General features: G+C 44.4%; 1 protein-coding gene across 1 annotated transcript in view; it reads left to right on the top strand.

The window, feature by feature from the left end:
• The window catches only part of VIT (vitrin), a 34,130-nt gene that overhangs the window by 10,613 nt on the left and 3,944 nt on the right, over positions 1 to 19,573 (top strand). The window contains exons 6-16 of the mRNA XM_054162503.1: positions 1,107 to 1,178; positions 3,030 to 3,227; positions 3,757 to 3,807; positions 6,594 to 6,632; positions 6,734 to 6,790; positions 7,419 to 7,490; positions 9,981 to 10,028; positions 15,334 to 15,396; positions 18,071 to 18,218; positions 18,415 to 18,518; positions 19,004 to 19,230. Of these exons, the coding sequence (XP_054018478.1) occupies positions 1,107 to 1,178; positions 3,030 to 3,227; positions 3,757 to 3,807; positions 6,594 to 6,632; positions 6,734 to 6,790; positions 7,419 to 7,490; positions 9,981 to 10,028; positions 15,334 to 15,396; positions 18,071 to 18,218; positions 18,415 to 18,518; positions 19,004 to 19,230 (1,079 nt within the window). The remainder of the gene's footprint in view (positions 1 to 1,106; positions 1,179 to 3,029; positions 3,228 to 3,756; positions 3,808 to 6,593; positions 6,633 to 6,733; positions 6,791 to 7,418; positions 7,491 to 9,980; positions 10,029 to 15,333; positions 15,397 to 18,070; positions 18,219 to 18,414; positions 18,519 to 19,003; positions 19,231 to 19,573) is intronic.

The raw sequence follows: 19,573 nt of genomic DNA on the forward strand, positions 1-19,573 counted from the left end.
CTTTGGCTCAGGACTATGGTGCCAGGATCATCTTGGAATAGAGGATTTCCTACTTATTTTTTTTTTCTCAAAAAGCTACCTTCTTCTGATTTAAATTATAGAGACAAGGTCCTTTACTCGGACACTTAAACCCATTATCTGTAGGAGGTAAAGGCAGTTATTTGAGGATTACACTTACCTGCTATCAGATTAGTAAAAATTCCTGCTTCACACCTGATCAGCTGCCAGAGATGCAATTTTGGTTCTCATCCCAAGGACGCTGGAGATCCATAGTGCTTGGCATTTCTTTAAAAGCTGCTGCTCATTATAGGGCTTCCCAAATGCTGGGCACAGCAAGAAAAATCTTCCCAAAACTGTAACTTTCCACAGCTACTAAAAACAATGGAAATATGTTGGTTTAACAAATAATATAATTTTTTGAGAAACTCCTCCAGGTTTAATGGTTTCCTAAATAGGTTAATGCTGCCAAAAGAGCTAGAGAAAGTTAAAAAATGGAAGATCAAAATCCTCCAGTAGTCAGTCAGACATAAAAGCAGAGGCAGATTCTTTTGAAGGGCAGCAGTAAATGAACTCCAATAAAGTACTTTCCATGTACTTTGCTGACTTTGGGTGGAAATAAAAACAGATGAAGAAAATCTCTCTTTTCTTTTGGAGCCAGCCCATGGCATTCAGGATTTAGCCCCATGATGATTTGACAACGATAGGCAAGAAAGAACTAAATCTGAATATAAATCACTGGCTGAAATATTGCATGATAGCTGGTGTTTCCCAAGCATCCTACACAGTGACCCCATTTCTCAGGACACACTGCTACTCAGAGGAAAAATCAACAACCTGACATGTTAATGTTATAAATATTGCTTGCTTCAGAAATTCTATTGTCATTGGCAAGAGCTCTCAGGCAGTGAAAATGCTTAAATTTGGTGCACACACACACACACAAAAGCAGGGTGACTACTCTCTAGAGATACCCAGCCATCACTTCTCTGTGAGAAAGCTCTGGATAGTCTGACTGACCTGCCTCTGGGGACTAGTAATCTCAAAGTAACAGATTTTAACTTTTTTTCCCCCTGCTGCCTTCACTAATGTGCTTAATTTTGTTTCAGAACCTAAAAAGCCAGAGCAAGACCTAAAAGCTACAAAGACTGCAGATGCATCAGAAAAGGCATCAGAACAAGGTATGGACTGGGGATCCTGGCACTTTTTTACACTATCTGTCCCAGTCTAAACTACCTGCCAATGCTTATAGGAAGCAGCCCGACACTGGTAACATATAGCTTTACCTCTCCCATCCAAGCTCCTGTCTACAGCTTCTTTTCCACTAAATCAAGTCCACTATGTGAGTGCCCGCAATGGTGCTTGAAGGACATCTGCCATTTCAGAGAAGAGAGGACACCCTCACAGTTTATTTCTATCTCTACTTTGGATGAGTTTAGATGATATGAATTTCAAAAGGCTACATTATGGCTCTCAGCAATTTCCTATGCAGGGCATGTGCTCTGCAAACCCTTTGAAGGTACTGTAAGGGAGATGGGCAGCCTGCCTGCAGGAGTACTGGGAGTAGCTAGACCTTGAGAGCCCTCCTCTTATGTTAAAAGCTCCCCTACAAATCCAGCCAACATGCACCAAGGCGATATCTTTTCTCTGCTCGTATTATGCTGCTTCCTCGGATTTTCTGCTAATGCTACTCCTTGCAGTCTTGGGTATGAAGCTGGCTGATGTGCCTGCTCTCTGCTCCAGCGCCACCCGATCTCCGGGAAAGACTGTGCCCTCGGTCTGTTTTCTTTCAGCGCGGCAGCACCGAGCAGGGCACCATTCAGCCCAAAGAGAGCCATTCATAGTGATTTTTTTCAGCTGAGTTGTTTTGTTTTTCTTCTGAGCTCTCTTTCAGCATTATCCCATTAAAGCTGTCTGAGATCTGAGTTTTTCACTGGCTAGCATGAGGTGGCAATTAATCCACCAGACAGCTTCATGATGATGTGTTCTAAAATGAGAACATCCAGAAATAAAATACAAACTTGTGCTGTGAAGCAGCGAACAGGCTGCACTCCATTCCCTTTCAGTGCGCACAGCATGTCATGCCATCCCCAGGGCTATACGCAGGGAGAAGAGGAACAAGACTGAGATGAACATGGAATATGGTTAAGGGCAGTTTTGGGGGGTTGTGTGTGTGTGCGTTTTATTGTTGTTGCTTTTTTGGGGGGTGGGGTGGGGTGGGTGTGTTGTTGTTGTTTGGGGTTTTGTAGACAGATGGAGAAGAAAATGGTGAAGGATACATTATTTTTTTCAAGACAATGAATTGACCGAACTGCAATTGCGTTAACAATTTTGTACAAAGATACTTAGGATGCAAATCTTGCAACTAGACATGTCTCTGTTCTCACAACAGATGAGACATTTTAAAAGGAGTAGCGACTGTGAGATGAGTCAAAGTTAGACGAAAGCGACACCTCCCAGGTGGTGCTACCGCTCCTCTCATCCAAAGCCCTAACACTCACTGCTCAGGCTCCGACCTGCTCCCCGAATCACCTTTACTTAAAAGCTTAAAAGCTGTCTTTCTGCCAAAGCATTTCAGTGCTGCGGTGGGCAATGCATATTTTATTCTGGTCTATGACTCACAATGGCCGTCTTTTATTACCAGATGTCAGTTGGTTTCCATTTATATGGACTTGCTAAATTGCTTAATTACACTGAGAAAAGATAATGGCAAAACAGAAACTGTAACTGGCTAGTTGAACCATTTCCCAAGCCTGAGACATCTGTCAGGGTTGATAGGTGCTCATGGCCAAAGCAGAAAGTGGAGGGGAAACAGGGAAGGCTGCAGCAGGTTATTGTCAGCACCCTCTAGAGAGGCACCTGTGCTACAGATCGACACAACAATGAAGGCACTAATGCCTTCACATATAAAGATGCTTATAGACCTCCTAAGGAGAACATCAGTGTCTGGTTGCCTTAAACAGTGAGCATTATTAATGAAGCTTCCATGCATGCCACACATCCAGCTGCAGTGATTGTCAATGTTCCTACAGGGGACGCAGTCCACACAGAGCATCAGACATCTCCGGTGGTGAAACCAGCTACACAAGTGGCCATTACCACCCCAACACCAACGACCACAACGATGGATGCTTACACTAGAGAACCAACCACAACACCTGCAACAACCAAAACCACAATTGCAGCTGCAGCCAAGCCAAGACCCGGATTGCACAGGGTCAGAGATATAGGTCAGAAGTATGAATGTTTGTGTTCCTTTCCTCCTGCCTTGTAACTTTCTTAAAACTTAATGAATAAGATATACAGGTGAATATACCACGATTTAGTGGATCACAAATTCAGTAATTCAATGAAGAAATATTAGGAGTGGATAAAACCATTAATTCCAGCAGATGGGCTAGTTATAGTTGTGCCTTTGAGATACATACCAAACTGGTGTGTCTTACATAAATACAAATGTGTAGATTCTCTGAGAGTTCATCTGCAGTGAAATTATAGCCAGCCATTCTCTTTATATATACTATACTGGCATATAAACTTACTCATGTGGGAACAAGCTCTCCATCCCCAAACGCTGTCATACTTTTAAGGTATAGGAATCAACAACTAGTTCTTTGATCTGTTTGTCTGGACTGAAACCTCATTTTTCTTAATCTTTCCTTCTCCATTTATTCTCATTCAAGAACATTGGGGATGGGGGGAGGGGCGGTGGTGGGGGCATGCTAGTTCAATAGCTGAAAATGAAAATCTCTTTTTCAGGTTCTAGCAGTGTCCATCCAGCATACTCATCTGTCGTAGCTGCAGCATCAAGTAAGTATGGTGAAATATGCCACAAGGCTTGCAGTACAGTGTATTTTAAGGCAGCAATGACTCCATTTCTAACCTCAGAAAACTCAATGACTGAATCCAAATCTGAATTTAAACCGAAAAAAAAACCAACCAGATATTTGGCCTGAATGTCAGAGTCAGTGATCATCCACAGCTCTGGGGAAGACATTCTAGTGAATGTATGTGCTGGGTTTCACACCACCTAACACAAAGCTTCTGCTTGAATCATGTTTTCCTACTGCTTCTGTTAGTCTTGCTTTCTGAAAGGAAGATCTGATAACAGTTGTAAGATACATGATGCAGAGGGCTGCACAGACTTCTAAACTTAAGGCTGAGGGCTCTGAAATGCTGACTTAGGCTAAATCAATGTTCTTTCAAAAACCCAACCAGGTAATGGTTGGACTTGATGTTACAGGTCTTTTCCAAAAGAAACTACTCTGTGATTCTCTGGCTTTGCTCCATCACAGTACTCCTGCTTTAAAGATTTCATATGGCAAAAGTGATAAATGAAAAACTGCTGATGCAACTAGCATGACATTTGACAGCTTATTCCTTTCTGCCCTGCTAGCAAGTGAAGCACTTCACTCATGCAGTATGAGGCCAAGGATGATCCTGAGGGGGAAGCAGCAACAGAAGCAGGCTTTGAAAGTGTGCAAAGTCACTCCTACTCCCTGAACAACTCTAAGTTCAGCCATGCCCTGGTACAATGACGACTTCAGTCCCTTTGCAGCAGCAGTTAACCAAGCACACAAACTCACTTGCCCTCTCCCATCTCAGCTCTCCAGGCAGCCCTTTCTTTCACAGCTGTTTGGGCCCCAGATAAGGATTGGGAATAAGTCCAGTGCTTCTATGAGCACTGCAACCATAAGCAATGTCACAATGCTCAGTGCCACTCTGAGGCACCAAACATCAGACAGCAAGAGCCTCAAGCATCCTCAAGCAAGACACTGCTCTGTACTTTTTGCCCAGCCCAGTTCAATGGCAGTTTCTCTTTTCAGACATGAACTCTAACTGCACTGCTTTAATCCTCAGCTGCAACTTCCCACAGTAATAAAAAGAAAACTGGAAGGAAAAAAAAGAAACCAACCAATCAAACAAACCAACCAAAAGCCTAAGGAGGCAATAGTAGTGTAAGCGGTGGAGAAAGCATTGAATGCTCTTCTCCAGTGGCTCGTGACCACAAGGGTTCAGCAAGCACTGGGTGAAGGCTCCATCCTGGCACTTGGAAGAACAGCTGGCATTTTTTGGATCCTGCCTTTCCTCTCAAGTTAACCCTGACTACCTAGCCTATCAAAGGGGCTGACCAAGTTGCAGAAGGTCAGGCATGTTTTGTGCATGGAGTAGCTACTTTGCAAATTGGTTCCCATAATTTGCAAGGTCTACTCCAATTTGCATTTCTCTCTGTTGTCCCCATCCTTTACTGCATCCACAGCTTCCTGCTCATTACAGAACTTGCCTCAACAAAGGCTTCTCTACTCCACTGCTATAATTTCTGATCTAGTCCTTGGGATTCACCTGGTGACTATCCATTCCCAGTTTGTTACAGACTTCTAGTCCTGCTTCAACCTCCAGCTAGCACAGAGCTCTGCTTTAATGAACACATGCTGCAGGCTCACCAGCATCTCAGATTTGAAGAACAGGCCTTGCAGACCATGGAAGTGCAATTCCAACCTTTTTCCCCACTACCTCCACTGTGTTTGCCCCAGCCAGCATGGCAAAAACCAGGTTACTGAAAGGATGGTGGTAGCACATGTTTGGGAGCAAGAGAGAACAGTCCCAACAGTCCCAAGGCACCATCAAAAGGAGCATAAGGAGAAATCCATGTTGCTAAATGTGGGTGTGGAGGGTAGGGTCAATTCATTTAAAAAGTGGCATAAAATACTTCTGATACCGAGCTAATCTCTCTTTCACCATCTTGTCTTCTGTTTTGGCTAACCTCGCAAAGGGTGTTACACACATATTTGGGCTCAGCTGTGGTAAAGCCAAGACAAGGTGAGCTGTCAGGCTCAGTTAATTCTCTTCCACATCTTTGGCATGTATAGATCTCCTGCATGGAAAGCATACACAATCCCATACAACTGGGAGACTTTTCCCTCCACAACCTGAAAACTCTGCTTGGACTAGCTGTGGTCCATCTGGACCCATAGCTACATGTTTATAGAATTAAAAGCCATATCAATTTTGGTAGGTGACCCAAAAACTGGATCTCTTTGGCATCTGGAGTTTACAAAGTCTCTCAGGACAGCTCCTAGAAATCCCATCAAATGGCTTCCAGTGATCTGTGAATGTTCAAGGCTGGGTCAAACACAAGGTATCTGCTGTCACCTGATTTTGCAAGATCAAGTTCTCAAGGAGCAGCAATTCCTGTTTTCTGAGACAACCATTTGAAACAGTGTCATTCATATTTTATTGATTACAAAATATTTCACATGCCCCTGTCCAGTGTTCACAGGAGCCAGCTAGAACATTCCCACAGATTTCACCAGGCTTTGGAATTAATCCTTCTGGGAAAGCTGATGAATAGAGGCTTGTTGAAAGATAAGTTTGTTAAGAAGCTTCTCAAGAATAATTAATGAAAAAAGCATGACTCAAGAGTGGTTTTCAACTGCAAATTTTCTGAGCCTTTAGTATTGAACAATGGGAATTTAATTTTTAAGTGGGCCATTAACTCTGACAGCTATAAAATGAGACTCTGAAAAAGCCAGGTAGCAGCAGTTCTGAGCCAAACATGGTATAAATAACACCTTTCTGTTTTGATGTCTACTTAGGACAGGTTCAGACTGTCCAAGGAAGAGAACAGAATACAGGTATGTCTTAAATGAATAATAACTAGTAGATGTGAATTGCTAGAATACGACAAAACCTTGTGTTTAAGTTCCATGTACTAACCAATATAATATTTTCAAAGCATTCAGGGGCACTTCCACCTTTGCAAGTAACAGGAACATTTTACGACCAAATACAGGTAAAAGCATTACAGCCCTTTCTCTAATTCCTCCCCGTAGCTAGTCCCACCACTTGCATCCACTGAGCCATGCAGTAATGCACACTTTTTCACTCCTAACCACATTTGTAGCAGGATGCAGTGAAAGCAGGTAACACTCAGGTTATTGCTCAACAATAGTGTAACTTTTAGGGGGGAAAAATGAAACGGGAATAGTTGAACTTAGAATTGTTCTCGAAATAGTATTCTAAAACCATTTCTAAAGGTCATCTACAACACTTGCTGTTGCAAAATAAGAGGGGAACTTTGTGTCTGTGTAAGTATGGAGGGGGAAGGCCCAACCCTGAAAGGAGACACATTTTCAGTTTCAGGGCCCTAAGCATGATCAGCATCTCAGGACCCACTACCAGTTGTTTCAGTGCACCAGTGAATAGCTGCACTGTGCAGCACCTACTAACATCTAAACTCCTCTGCTTTTGCCAACTTCTTTTGGCTTTTAAATTGTTACTACTAATTCATAGTTTCCATCTTCCTTTTCCAATTAGTTTGAAAACATGTACAGAGAAACAATTCAGGGTCACCACATCCTTTATGATTGTATTTCTCTCTCCTTGCCTACTGGTGGTCTAACCTCTCACCCCTTTGTCAGATCACGCAGGTATTCAGCGCCAAGAGCCTGTTGCCACCTTCCAGAGGGCTGCCGGCTCTCCAGCCCACCTGGGTGAGCAAGACTGATAGCAGCAGATTATTCTGCTCTCTTTCATAGTTTTAGCAACAACAAATTAGCCTTCAAGCAATACTGCATAATGTTTTCATGTGTCCTGGAGGAGGACCAGGGTAAGCTTTATGCACTGAATGCTAACTAGCAGCTTCTTGAATTGAAAAGTGAGCTGTTGTTTCAGGACATGGGAATCAGCATCTGCCGCAGTGTTTGCGATTTTCCTTATTTGTTGGTTAAAATGAAAAACAGAAAACTAGCTGTGTGCAGCCTATCAGGTCTATGATTAAACTAAATTTTCTGTTCCTGTTGTTCCCAGGAGCCTCCAGGCGGATTGCAGCCATAGAGGCTGCCTTTAATACTGATGGTAGAAACACCACTTGTATTCTCCTGGCTATACAATTCACCACCCCTCACAAGAAAGCAGTCCGTCACAGCAGGCACTCTGCAAGGCCACTGACAACTTCCCTGGACTCCAGAGTACTCACTGCACATACAACTATTAACACTCCCTTGATGGGACCGACAAGTTTCTTAGGGTGGAATTTGTCCAGGAGCAGACAGAACAGGGTGAGGGATGGGAACTGGGATGGCAGATAGGCAGGCAGGTCTGCCCCTTATTCCAACAACAAAAGCAGAGTAGGTCCACTGGTGATACCCCAGGCCAGCCAACAACCTAGGCTGCCAGGCAAGTCCTCTATGATAAGTTAGATCCGACTACAACTGGGGCAGGATACCATACCAGCAAGGCAAAGTCAGAAATAGGACAGCAAGGTACAAAACTGGGCACACATACAGGGAGCAAAGGCAGGGGTGTGTACTTACATGCTATCCCTGAGCAGCATGAGTGCACACTTACCACAGCCCTTTCTCACACAGAGTCCTTGCTCCAGCTCCACTGTTTCTCCCAAGCCTGCAACAAGACAACAGAGCTTTGCCATGGCACAGCTAACCTCTAGCATGGGCAACAAAACCTCCTGGGAAGGTAGAGGCTGCAGCACATAAGAGTACTTTTGTGAGAGCTGGGAAGCACAGGAGGAGTATTTCAACAGAAGAGAGAAAAGTGATCATTGACATTTTGATGTTATGCTCTCTGGATAATACCCATCAAGTTTACCCAGCAATCTCCCCATAAAAATCACAATTTGTAGTTGACCTAGTTACAGCATATTTAAAGTGATTATCTCTCTCCAGCTCCCAAAATTTACTCTCTTCCCTCACTTTTGTACCTCTTCTTCTTGCTTCAGTTAGCTTCTCATCACTCTGATTTCTAATTGTGTTTGCCTTTCTTACAATTTTTGGCCACAGCAACGTCACAGCCATTATTTTTTTTTCTCATTTCACATTTTCTGTGCTTACCCAATTTCTTTTGTCCTTGTCAAAATCCAATGCCCACCTTTGCAGCAGAGACAGGGGGGCAATTTTTAATTATTTTTTTTTTGCTGGACTGAACACCAGAGCAAGTATGTTGCCTATACTTCTCTGTGCTTTGCTTTCCTTAGGCAGTGCTCAGCATAAGGAGGGAAAGGGATCTGGAAAAATCACTTTAGCCTATGAAACATGACATGGTTCCTCCTGCACCTCAGGGAAATCACACATCTCATTCAGCCATCTGTCTCATGCAACAACTGTCCCTCCCTAAGAGAAGCTGATAGCTGCTCACTGGGATGGCAGCCTAAGGACAAGGTCAGTGCTCTCACTAGGCTGGAGGACACTGGCAAGCCCATGACTTTTTCCAGACCTACATAGTGGTTCACCCACTGGCTCTGCACAAGAGCACACCAGGGGCCAGTTTGGGTAGGAAACTTGGGCACAGGATGCAGTACAGATTCGATGGGCCTGAGTTAGATGTCTTTGTAAACCACTCTGAACAAACCTGGAGATGGACTGTGAGCAATCCAGGGATTCCTGGCACTGTTCTTGTCCTACTCAGCTACAAGGATTGTCACCCAGCTATAATCTAGAGCAAAACATCACTTTTTGGGAAAGCTCTCCAGCAGGCTCCAAAAACAGATACTCTGAGGTTTATTTATGAAAGCAGCACTTTTGATGAAGCTTTCCATGCCTGATAGGCTGCAAGAAAAAATTAGACAACTTCTTTGTGTTTGGATGGGCTGAAGGAATAGATCCAATCTGTAGGTGAGAAGTACTTGCAGATTTTCAGTAGAAAACAGTCTAAGCCAAGCGAAAATATACTGAAGTCGGTCTGCTTGCCTCAGTATCAATGCAATTTAGGGAATTAAGACCAAAAGAGATTTAAAGAGGCATATTTAAAGTAATAAAAAAGCTTAGTGCCCTGAAGGCAGTGACACAAGACTCTTAAACTTAGCTTGAAATGTGCACATAAAAGATTCCAGGATTACTGATTTCCTTAGCTGTTAATGATAACTCACTGTATGAGCTGACCTTTCTAAACTGACTCAGAATTTTGCAATCTCTAGTAATTCCACTATTTTCAGTAATATTTTTTTTTCTCTCTTTCATATGTGAAAGCAATGGAAACAGACTTATGGAAACCTGGATTGAGCTTTTTTGACACAGGTAAATAAAGCATCCAATAACTGGTCTGGGAATAACTGTTTTTCATCACATGGGAAGAGCGAAATCTAATAGTTAAGCTCATGACACTGCTGATAATCTCATTTTAAGGAAAAATGACTGCATTTCAAATTTTAATTGGCGTATGTCATTTACATCTTAGTAGTTAAAATTATTTTCTGCTTGCATCAGTCTCGAGTTCCTGCTTAAAGCAGGAGCAGAACAGATGAGCTCTAGAAAGAGTTGGCAGCTACACTGAAGGAAAAGGGGGTTTAGCTTCTGAAATCCATTTGTAAATAAGAAGGTATTTTGGGAATGCCACAGTCAGAATTGCAGTTTAGGGCTGCAATCAGTGAAGACAACAGCAGAGTATTTTGATGTCAATCTACTTAGGAAAGACATTCAGATATGAAAAGGAGGGTTTAAGCTGAACATAAAGAATAATGACCACCATGTAAATGTTCTGATGGTTTAGCCTTAAAAACTGACAACATGGAGATGACAACATTTTTATGGTGAATGGGGGGGGGGGGAAAGGCCACCTATATACCTAGCAGGCTCAAGTAACAACATGACCAAGATTTGCACAACATTTAATCAGGAGAAGATTCTGTATGTTTAGTATTTAAAGGTTCCCTTATCTGAGGAACATTTAAAGCAGACTACAAAAACTAAAGGCCAGTTCATGGCATTCTGTTACAAGGAGCGGGACCATCCAGCAGAAGATGTCTCTCCCATCGCTGGTTTCCTTGCTGGAGAGGGCTGTGCTGGTGGCCTTTATGAAGACCATTCCCTTGAACACTGCTTACACTTCAAAGCTGAGGCATGACTTGCCTTTGCACTAGCTGTGATGAGCAACATAGCCCATATGCAGTAGCTTGCGAATTCAGTGTCAGGAGTGGTGGCTGTTGAATCAAAATTTACATCACCCCAAACATGAACAGATTTCCCTCTTCCAGCACTGGCCATCTGAGCCAGACAGACGAAACAATTCTAGCCTCAGTGTGCTTACTTAGAAAAATCTAAAACTCTGCTAGGAGTGTAGTGGGGGTCTTCTGAGACAGACAATGACAGATTGCATTAAATGCAATAAGCAGGCAGGCATGGGGGAAGGGATGTTACATTAATAGTTTCTCAGCAATTGAAGTGCCTGCATAGGCTGGTGTGGTAAAGTTTGATGAATTCGGATTGTCACTTCAAAGGAACAGTTTCTGGCATAGATGTAGTCACTGCTGTCTTACTTAAATGAATGAGATGTTTAATCAGCATGGACAGCTGTGACAATCAGTGAAGGGAACTTTAATTAGCATGGAGTAGACTGCCCATGCAGCAAGTTGAAATTCCCATGGCAAAAACAATATTAAATTGGACTGGCAGAACAGGGAGGCCCATAGAGACTGACCACCTCCCCAATTAGTTGGGAAAGATTGTTTGGTGGGTGTCCTTATTGTTACATTAAGCACAAATCAGCTAGCTGACCCACAACCTTTAAGAACTAGTAATTGCACTTGTAAATAGAAAAGTGCTGCATTGCCTACACTTGGGTTTTTCACACCAACAAAGCTAATATCAACCATATGCCTAGGCAAGGAATACAGATTTTATTGGGTGGAGATAAATGCACGAGGCAGATAGCTGTGAATTAATTTCCCTATACAATTTAATTGCTAAAATGAAAGGCACATGTTAATATCTGATTTCACTAGTGTTAAAACCACCTACTTTCTGTCCTACGAATAAGGCAAGTGGGGGAACTGCACATATGGGATACCAAGCTGGCACATGTGAAGTACATAGTACACAGGCTGCAGGATGAAGTGTGCCTTTGCTTTATTACTGAGGAACTTTTATGTACCCTTATAATTAAAGCCTGTACTGGAATATATACAGTCATGAGAGCAAGCTGCTACCTATTTCAGGTTTTAAAGGGAAAAAAATCACAATCGTTATTATCCATGTGGTTAACAAAGAGAGGCTACGTATGTCACTGCTCCCAGAAAGAAAGCATATGAGATATGAGAGAAAAAGTCTCTTATCACCCATAACTTCTGCATCAGATAAACCTACCATAAGCCAACAAAACCAGACATCTTGCCTCCCAGCCACCCTTTGTCCAGGTACCTACATGGCTAGAGGGACCTTTGTCAGGGAGCTGGTCCAGCCTGTCATTAGCCTTTGTCTTTCTTCCTAGTTTAACTATGCTGTTTTGTCCTTCTCTTTGCATCCCACTGTCACCAGGCAGGTACAGAGGCCAGTGGAGGAGCAGGCAGGAGGGTGCTCAGTGAGAGGAGGGCTCTGCCTTTGGGTGGTGGGGCTGGTTTGCACCACCTGAAAGCATCCATGGAACTGTGTTTACAAGTATTTACACACGGGCAAAGAGGGGACATTGCCAAATCACACTGATGAGCTTTTCCTCTCTGGGGTTTGGGAGGCTCTAGCTGCTTGTGGAGCGGCAGGCTCACCAGACATAAGTGGACAGCCCAGATTCAGCCTGCAAGGAACAGAGACCCTTGTCTACTGCCTTCACAGTGTGCTTCTGCAGCTCCTGCTTCTTTTCTTTGCTTGCCCTGGCTGTTGAACCACCCTACTTTGTGGAGCAGCCACCAACACACACCAGCCTAGGCTCCAAATTCACTCTTCTCCTCTAATCCTGTCCTGTTTCTGTCCTCTGCACTCGTATTGCCTGCATCTTGTACCACTTATACCACCCTAGATCACACTTGTGCCTCCCCATGCCTGCAGCTGGTGAGCTTTACCCCATCAAGTATTTTCACTAAAATCCTCCTCAGTCACCTGCACTGCTCAGTGCCTCACATGCAGAGGCTTCTCTCTCAAGAGCAGCAGCTGCACCTGTACAGGATTTGCCTCATGTCCTGGCTCAGGCCAAAGGCAGATTTGGCCCCGGCAGCACGACTTTCAGGCCTGAGAAAAGTCAGAAATGTTTGCCACAGCAGAGACCAGTGGACAGAGCTGTTTTGAGTCACCTCTGTCTCAAAAACATCCCTTTCTCTCAGTGAGGAGCCAGTGCCCCACCTCAGGCAGAGCTACCCCAGCACTGCCACACTCTTTCCCGCCGATGATGCTTCCCCTATCCAAATGGGCCTATTGTCAGCAACCACACAACAGGAACCCTTTTGTCTTTTGCCCTGCCTGGGACTTCATCCCAGGTGTGAAGAGGAGGGGCAAGACAAGAGGTGCAAGCCTGCAACACGCTGGACAACAACTCTAGACAAGAGGGATGAAGCCACCTGGAGTCTGGCTCACCAGCCCACCTTTGAACAGCTCCAGTAACTGTGAGGTTGAGGCATTTATAACACAAAAACCAGTGTCAGGATGGGTGGATAGCCCTTATGCCTCACCCAGAAAACATCTGCTCCAAAGCTCAGGTAGGGGGCAGGAAGGCTGCATACAGGGGCTGCAGGCACCATGTGTACAGTGCCAAACAGTGACACCAGTCCTGGGGCTGTCCTGACCTGGCCAAGGAAATCCTTAAACAAAATAAATCACTTGCCCTTCTTGTAAGCAAAGCAGAGCCAATCTTTGTGCCCGTTACCAGCTTCATTCACATGACCACATGAGGCCAAGCCCAGCACTCCAGCTAGTTTAGTGTCCTGTCTCTAGCAACAGGCAATAGTAGATGACTGAGGATGAATGAAGCAGGTAAATCACTCATTGCTGGTGGTAAAAAATTTGTTTGGTCTCTGCAACAGAAACTTTCTTCACTGGTAGCTAAATTTAAAAAGCAGAAGCCAAAGCAACTTTTCTGTGCCATCAGGACGCTGCAGTGTGGTATAGCCTCCCAGCAGGAGATCAGGCACCAGGGCAGCTTTACACTGGGCCTGGCATAGTCAGACTTAATACAGACTTGGCTCCTCACCCAAGACTATGACAAGCTTTCAGCATGCAGGTGGAAGAACTCAAAGTCTTTGCATTTGTCCCTTATGAAAGGTGGATCATTAGCTGTAAGTGGAACTAAAACAGGAGCTGTGATAGAGGGAGCAGGAGCCAGTATTTCCCACCATTGTCTTGGATATTTCCTGCATTATCTTCACCAACCAAATTAGGTAGTACATGCACTCATTTGTTAACACCTCTCATTATATTTATGTGGTAGCCTTCACTGATGTCTCTTAGCTGCCTGCTCTTTACATATACTGATGCTCTCATGACTACCTTGCTGGTAGCTAGTTGCTGTGCAAAGACAAACTCTGTTGCACCTATTAATTTTTTATCTTTTTCCTATATTAAGCTCACATTTTCTGAAGTTACCTTTTTACTGTCTCTCTGAAATCTGTAGTCATTCTTTGACTTACTTGGTGATGAAGATTTAAGGACGTTCCTCCTTTTTAAATAGAAATTAATATGGAGACTACAAAAATAACAGGCCATTCTGCTGTTCTTTTGGCCAGATGCTTCCTTGGTGAGCATTTGTTTTGAGGTTGTCTGATCCTTACTGTTTTCTCTGAAGATTATAGCAGTTAAATCCCCTTAACATTGTCATGCCACAGTGAAAAGAAATAGCTTTTTGCCCTTGCTGGGGAAAGAGATGTTGTACTGTAGGAGACTCTCATGAGACATTTCAAGTCATGAGTGAAGTTCAGTGTTTTCAAACCTTCTAATGCCAGCTTAATGATGCCCTGTGAGTCAGTGTATGTCACAAGGACATAAACTCATGCTACTAAGGCTGCTGCAGACTCAGCTAAAATTCATTAGTGACCTGTAAGATTGTTTCCCATGACTTGACTGTAGTTCTCTGCCACCCACCCTGTTTCTTTTGTGCTTTCAAAAATAACCCAGTCCCCTGGGAACATCTGAGCTGTGGATTACATTGCTTCCCCAGCTGCAATACTGTGGCATGAGTCATTGCCTGGATTGTGCAGCTAATTGTAAAGCACAGGTGAGACTCAGCAAGCTAGAGGCATGTCAGTGACAGTTGTCTCAGGAGCAAAACACTGCGAGGTCACCTTCCTGCACCATGGCCACCAGTCTCTGCACCTGAGGAACACTCAGCAATGCACACTGCTCCCAAATCCTTGCAGTGAGGGGACTGACTCTCAACTCAGTCAAAGTTGGTGCTTGAAGAGATTTTGGTGCCACTTCTAGAAATGCCTTCACTGTTTTTTCACACCAGAAGCAGCACATGTGGAAAAAGGTAAGCTCCAAGGATGTGCTCCCCATCCTCATTTCCTACCCATGTCAGTCCTCAGGCCAGGGGGGGACTCTGCAGCCACCCCACTGACTGCTTCTTTCCAGAGCAAGCGAAACCACAAAGCACATACTGATGGAGCCTTTCCTTCCTCTCTCCTAGGCTTCAGTTCAAAGGAAGAGTTGAATCTGAAGCCACTGGAGTCCATCTCCCAGGGGAACCCAAGTATGTACTTCAGAATTAATTTCATAATTAAGTGATACCATTTTATTAATTACAAGTTGCCAGAATGCATTCAAATTAAATAGCACAAGGTAAGTTTTCAAAAAGGTCTGAGAAACTCAAACACATTTTTCCCTTGTAGAGAAGCAGCAAATGCTCTTCACCAATCCCTCTCATACATGCCATTGGTTTTTGCTTCTACAGAAAAGGAAATAACAGCCAAGATTTAGCTTACCTGAGCAGGGAGATGGTGGATGCTCGCCAATAACTCTTCCTGATCAGTATCAGCTCCACATTCCTGAAGTGCAGAGCTTTACTCAGGGACTCTGATGGTGGAGGACAGCAAATCGATGTATTGCGGCCAGGGTTAGGAAAGTGAGCCCTACTGACCAGCACAGGCTCCTGTGGATATGTTGAATGCAGGCACCCTTCCCACAGCAGCGGGTGGGAGGAACTGAAGCCACCTGAGAAAGGGACCCAGCATCTGCTGCAGCAAGGGGAGAAGGGATGCAGAACAAGCATCAGGGATCCTTCTGTCCAGGGATGGAAATGTAGGGTCCTCTACTCTGAAAAGCAAAACTTCTACAACCCTTTATAATTAAAGGCAGATTGGCTCATTAACTCATCTTTAGATGGGGGCCAGAGTAGAAGGAGAAAGGGAAAGCAAGCTCTGAATGGAGAGATGGGGTCATCTGCTGCCTCCTTAGGGAAAGCTGCCCTGAAAAGTGGGCTTCACCCTCCCACTGGCTCCTGGGTCTTCTCTTGCCCATCCTCCAGCAGCTGAATGCAGTCTCTAGCGGAACTGGGATTTCAAGAACTCTGTACATTAGCTACTGAGCCACATGTCTATATATTCCCAGGCACTCCTCCTAATACTTAAAAGTATTTTTTCACCCTATCAAAATGTCAAATACACCTAAAAATGATACAGATATTACAGAAAAAGGCAGAAAAGGGTAAGATTTGTGCTACAGACCAAACTGCACTGCAGGAGAGCAGAGCATGGTGTTGCAGAGATGCAGGCAAGCAGAGATCCAGCATCTGACCTGAGATAAGGCACACCAGAATCAAAACTCTCATCCCACTAATACCTCTAAGACCATAAAAGCTGTAATTCAAATTTTGCCTCCCTGCAAATCAGAAAGTACTCAGCACCCTACAGAGCCTGTGGTCTTCCAGAGTCCCACTAATGCCCCAGCACCAAAATGTTCTTGCTGTCTGAATCCTCCCCAGAAATGAAGTCCATATTTAAGTGTATGTAAATCTTTGCACGCCTGGACCCTGCTGGCTAACAAACCCCCGCTTTCCACATATAGACTGCATGGTGTAGCTCCCTTTGAAGGACAGCAAATTGAGGAAAACTTGACCGTTAATTGAGGTATTATTTGTTGTGGGTTTGTGGCCTTGCCTCATGATGTGCTGTGAACGAACACGGTTCTCAGTCACGCTTCTATAATCCAGCATTATTAAAATGAGAAAAAACAGACAGCTACAGGAGAAAAAAATTGAAGGTAATGAGATGGGAGGCAGTTGCATAAGCCCGTAAAAAACAATTGGTGCTTTGTAGCCTTCAGGCTACCTAATGATTAAAACACTATTTTAGAAAGTCTGATGGGTAGGAGGCATCATCAGAAAGAAATCAAGAGATGGGGATGACCTGGATGCCAGAGGGGTAAAATGTTAATTAGCACTCTAGTTAAGCTGAATTTTGATCCCACCCCTGTTGCAGTCCAGCTGCTGAGTGTTTTACCACTAACTTACAGAGATATAAAACCAGACTGGCAGTGATGAGGATGGCGTTTGCAGAATCACAGAGATGAAGCTTGTCTGTGTAACTAGGTGGAAGAGTCTGGGTGCAGGTGTAGCTTTTCTAGAATAATTGCTTTCATCCCAGAGAGGCAACAAACAACTGCACTGTGGTGCCTGTCTACAGCTACATATGAAAAGAGCCCTCCCTCAGTCTGAACATACCAAGTGAAATCATTATCCCCAATGTTAGCTCCAGCCCAGAACGAAGTTGCCTAACAATTATCATTTAAAAGTACAGAGTTGCCAGGACTGTCATCAACAGATCCTTGAAAAAACCCCACAATGTCCTTTGCCCCAGGCACACCCTGGGCATCACGTGTTTAGTGAACTGATGGGGTGCTCTCTCCCCTCTGACCGGCATTAACACCATATGTGAAGAGCTGTTCCTATTACATTTACTATACCAATTAAGCCCACAAAAGTGTAACCAAGGAAACCTTGAAGTCTGCGCTCTGCAGGTGGCCAGACACAAAATCCAAGGGTCACATCTGGTTTTACAAACTCTTACCACTGCTGGGCTGTGAATAAAGTGGGCCAAGCCTATGTTGTGGCTTTGAGGCCATGGAACATGAGCCAGCTTGCTCCTGTGTGGTTGACATCTTCTCCCTTGCCCTCAAACTCAATACTTGCAGACTGACCTCTGGAGACAGTTTCATGCCTATTTGTTCCCAGCCAGGCTTGGATATTGTATGGGACAAAATCATGCCATGGAACATATTTACCAAAGAGCAGGACATAACAGCCCCCAGCTTGTCCTTGTTAAAGGCTTTTTGGTAGAGCTTGTGCAGCAGGACAAGTCACTTCACAAGAAGCACAAGCTGTCAGAAAAGACTAAAAATATTTTCTGTGTTTGTGTGTCTCTTCTCAGATTGCAAGATTGATTTGTCCTTTTTGATTGATGGCAGCTGGAGCATTGGTAAACGCCGCTTTCAGCTCCAGAAGCAGTTCCTCAGCAACATAGTACAGGCCCTCGGCATTGGCAGCGTTGGTCCTCTGATGGGCGTTGTTCAGTATGGGTAAGAGCTTCTCGTGCAGCTTGCTCCCATTGCCTAGGGGCACGACTGCACACTCTGGCAGCTGTAGCTCTGTAGCTGACATGTGCTAAAGGTCTCCAGATAGCAGTCAGGAGCCAGGCAGCACAGACCAGTCATACAGCTTTCGCATTGTTGCATGTGAAACAAGCTAACAATTGCTCTCATTTCTTCTTTTTAGCAATGACCCTTCCACAGAATTTAACTTACAAACTTATACCAACTCCAAGGACCTAAGAGATGCCATTGAGAAAATCCCACAAAAAGGTGGACTTTCCAATGTTGGTAGGTAATGGGGCTGCTTGCATGTCCTCAGCTAAGAGAGGGCTCCAGAACCTAGGTTGTACCAAGGCTGTACCAAGCCCACACCTCCTCACCAGGTATGGAGGCTGTGACTGAATGCTGCTCCAGCACTAAGGCAGGGCCAGATAGAGTACTGCTCCTGCTGTGGCCTGCCTGTGTTGGTCCACTGTGCTGTAGCTCTGTTGCGAGTGGACAGGATCTACCATTCTCCTTGTGGGCAGCTCCTACTGGCATTGATGGGGATTCTTGCTAACCCAGCTTGTCACCCCTAGCTGCCGTGGGGCAGAGGGAGGGACTGGATGTAGTTCAGCACAGCAGGGCTCAAGCAGGCACTTGGCACTACAAGTGGCAACTTCCTCTACTGCACACACTCCAAACACTTGAATCAACCCACTGTCTGCCGTTCCATGAGATTATCATGCAAATTACTTCCAGACCTGTAACTCATTCTCATCTTCTGATTCCAGGGAAGGCACTTTCATTTGTTAACAAAAACTTCTTTTTGGATGCTAATGGAAATAGACGTGGAGCACCCAATGTCGTGGTAGTGATGGTGGATGGTTGGCCAACTGACAGAGTGGAGGAGGCCTCCAGGCTGGCCAGAGAATCAGGCATCAACATTTTTTTTGTCACTATTGAAGCAGCTGCTGAAAGTGAGAAGCAGAATGTTATTGAACCAAAGTTTGTGGACAAGGTATTTACCAGCCCAGACTCTGACTAAACTTCCCAAGCTATTTAATTCAGAGCATTTCCCTTTCCTTCTTACCACTTACAGTTATTTATTGTCCTGCTTATACTGTTTTGAGGTCTCCCATACAAAGAGCCAGGCAGCAATACTGAAGTCAGAAATGGGATGAAGTCAGCAAAGTTATGATTTATGGAGCTAGTGGCTTTTTTACTGCCTAAACACTGGCACAAACTTGCAGTCATGCTGACATGAGGGTTTTTCCAAATATACAGTAACGTGACAAAGCACAGCAGCAGCCTGAACTTTCCACAAGCCGCCTGCTATGCATCTCCTGCCCAGAAAATGCTGA

Source organism: Dryobates pubescens, chromosome 6, assembly GCF_014839835.1.
Source record: "Dryobates pubescens isolate bDryPub1 chromosome 6, bDryPub1.pri, whole genome shotgun sequence".
Taxonomy (NCBI): domain Eukaryota; kingdom Metazoa; phylum Chordata; class Aves; order Piciformes; family Picidae; genus Dryobates; species Dryobates pubescens.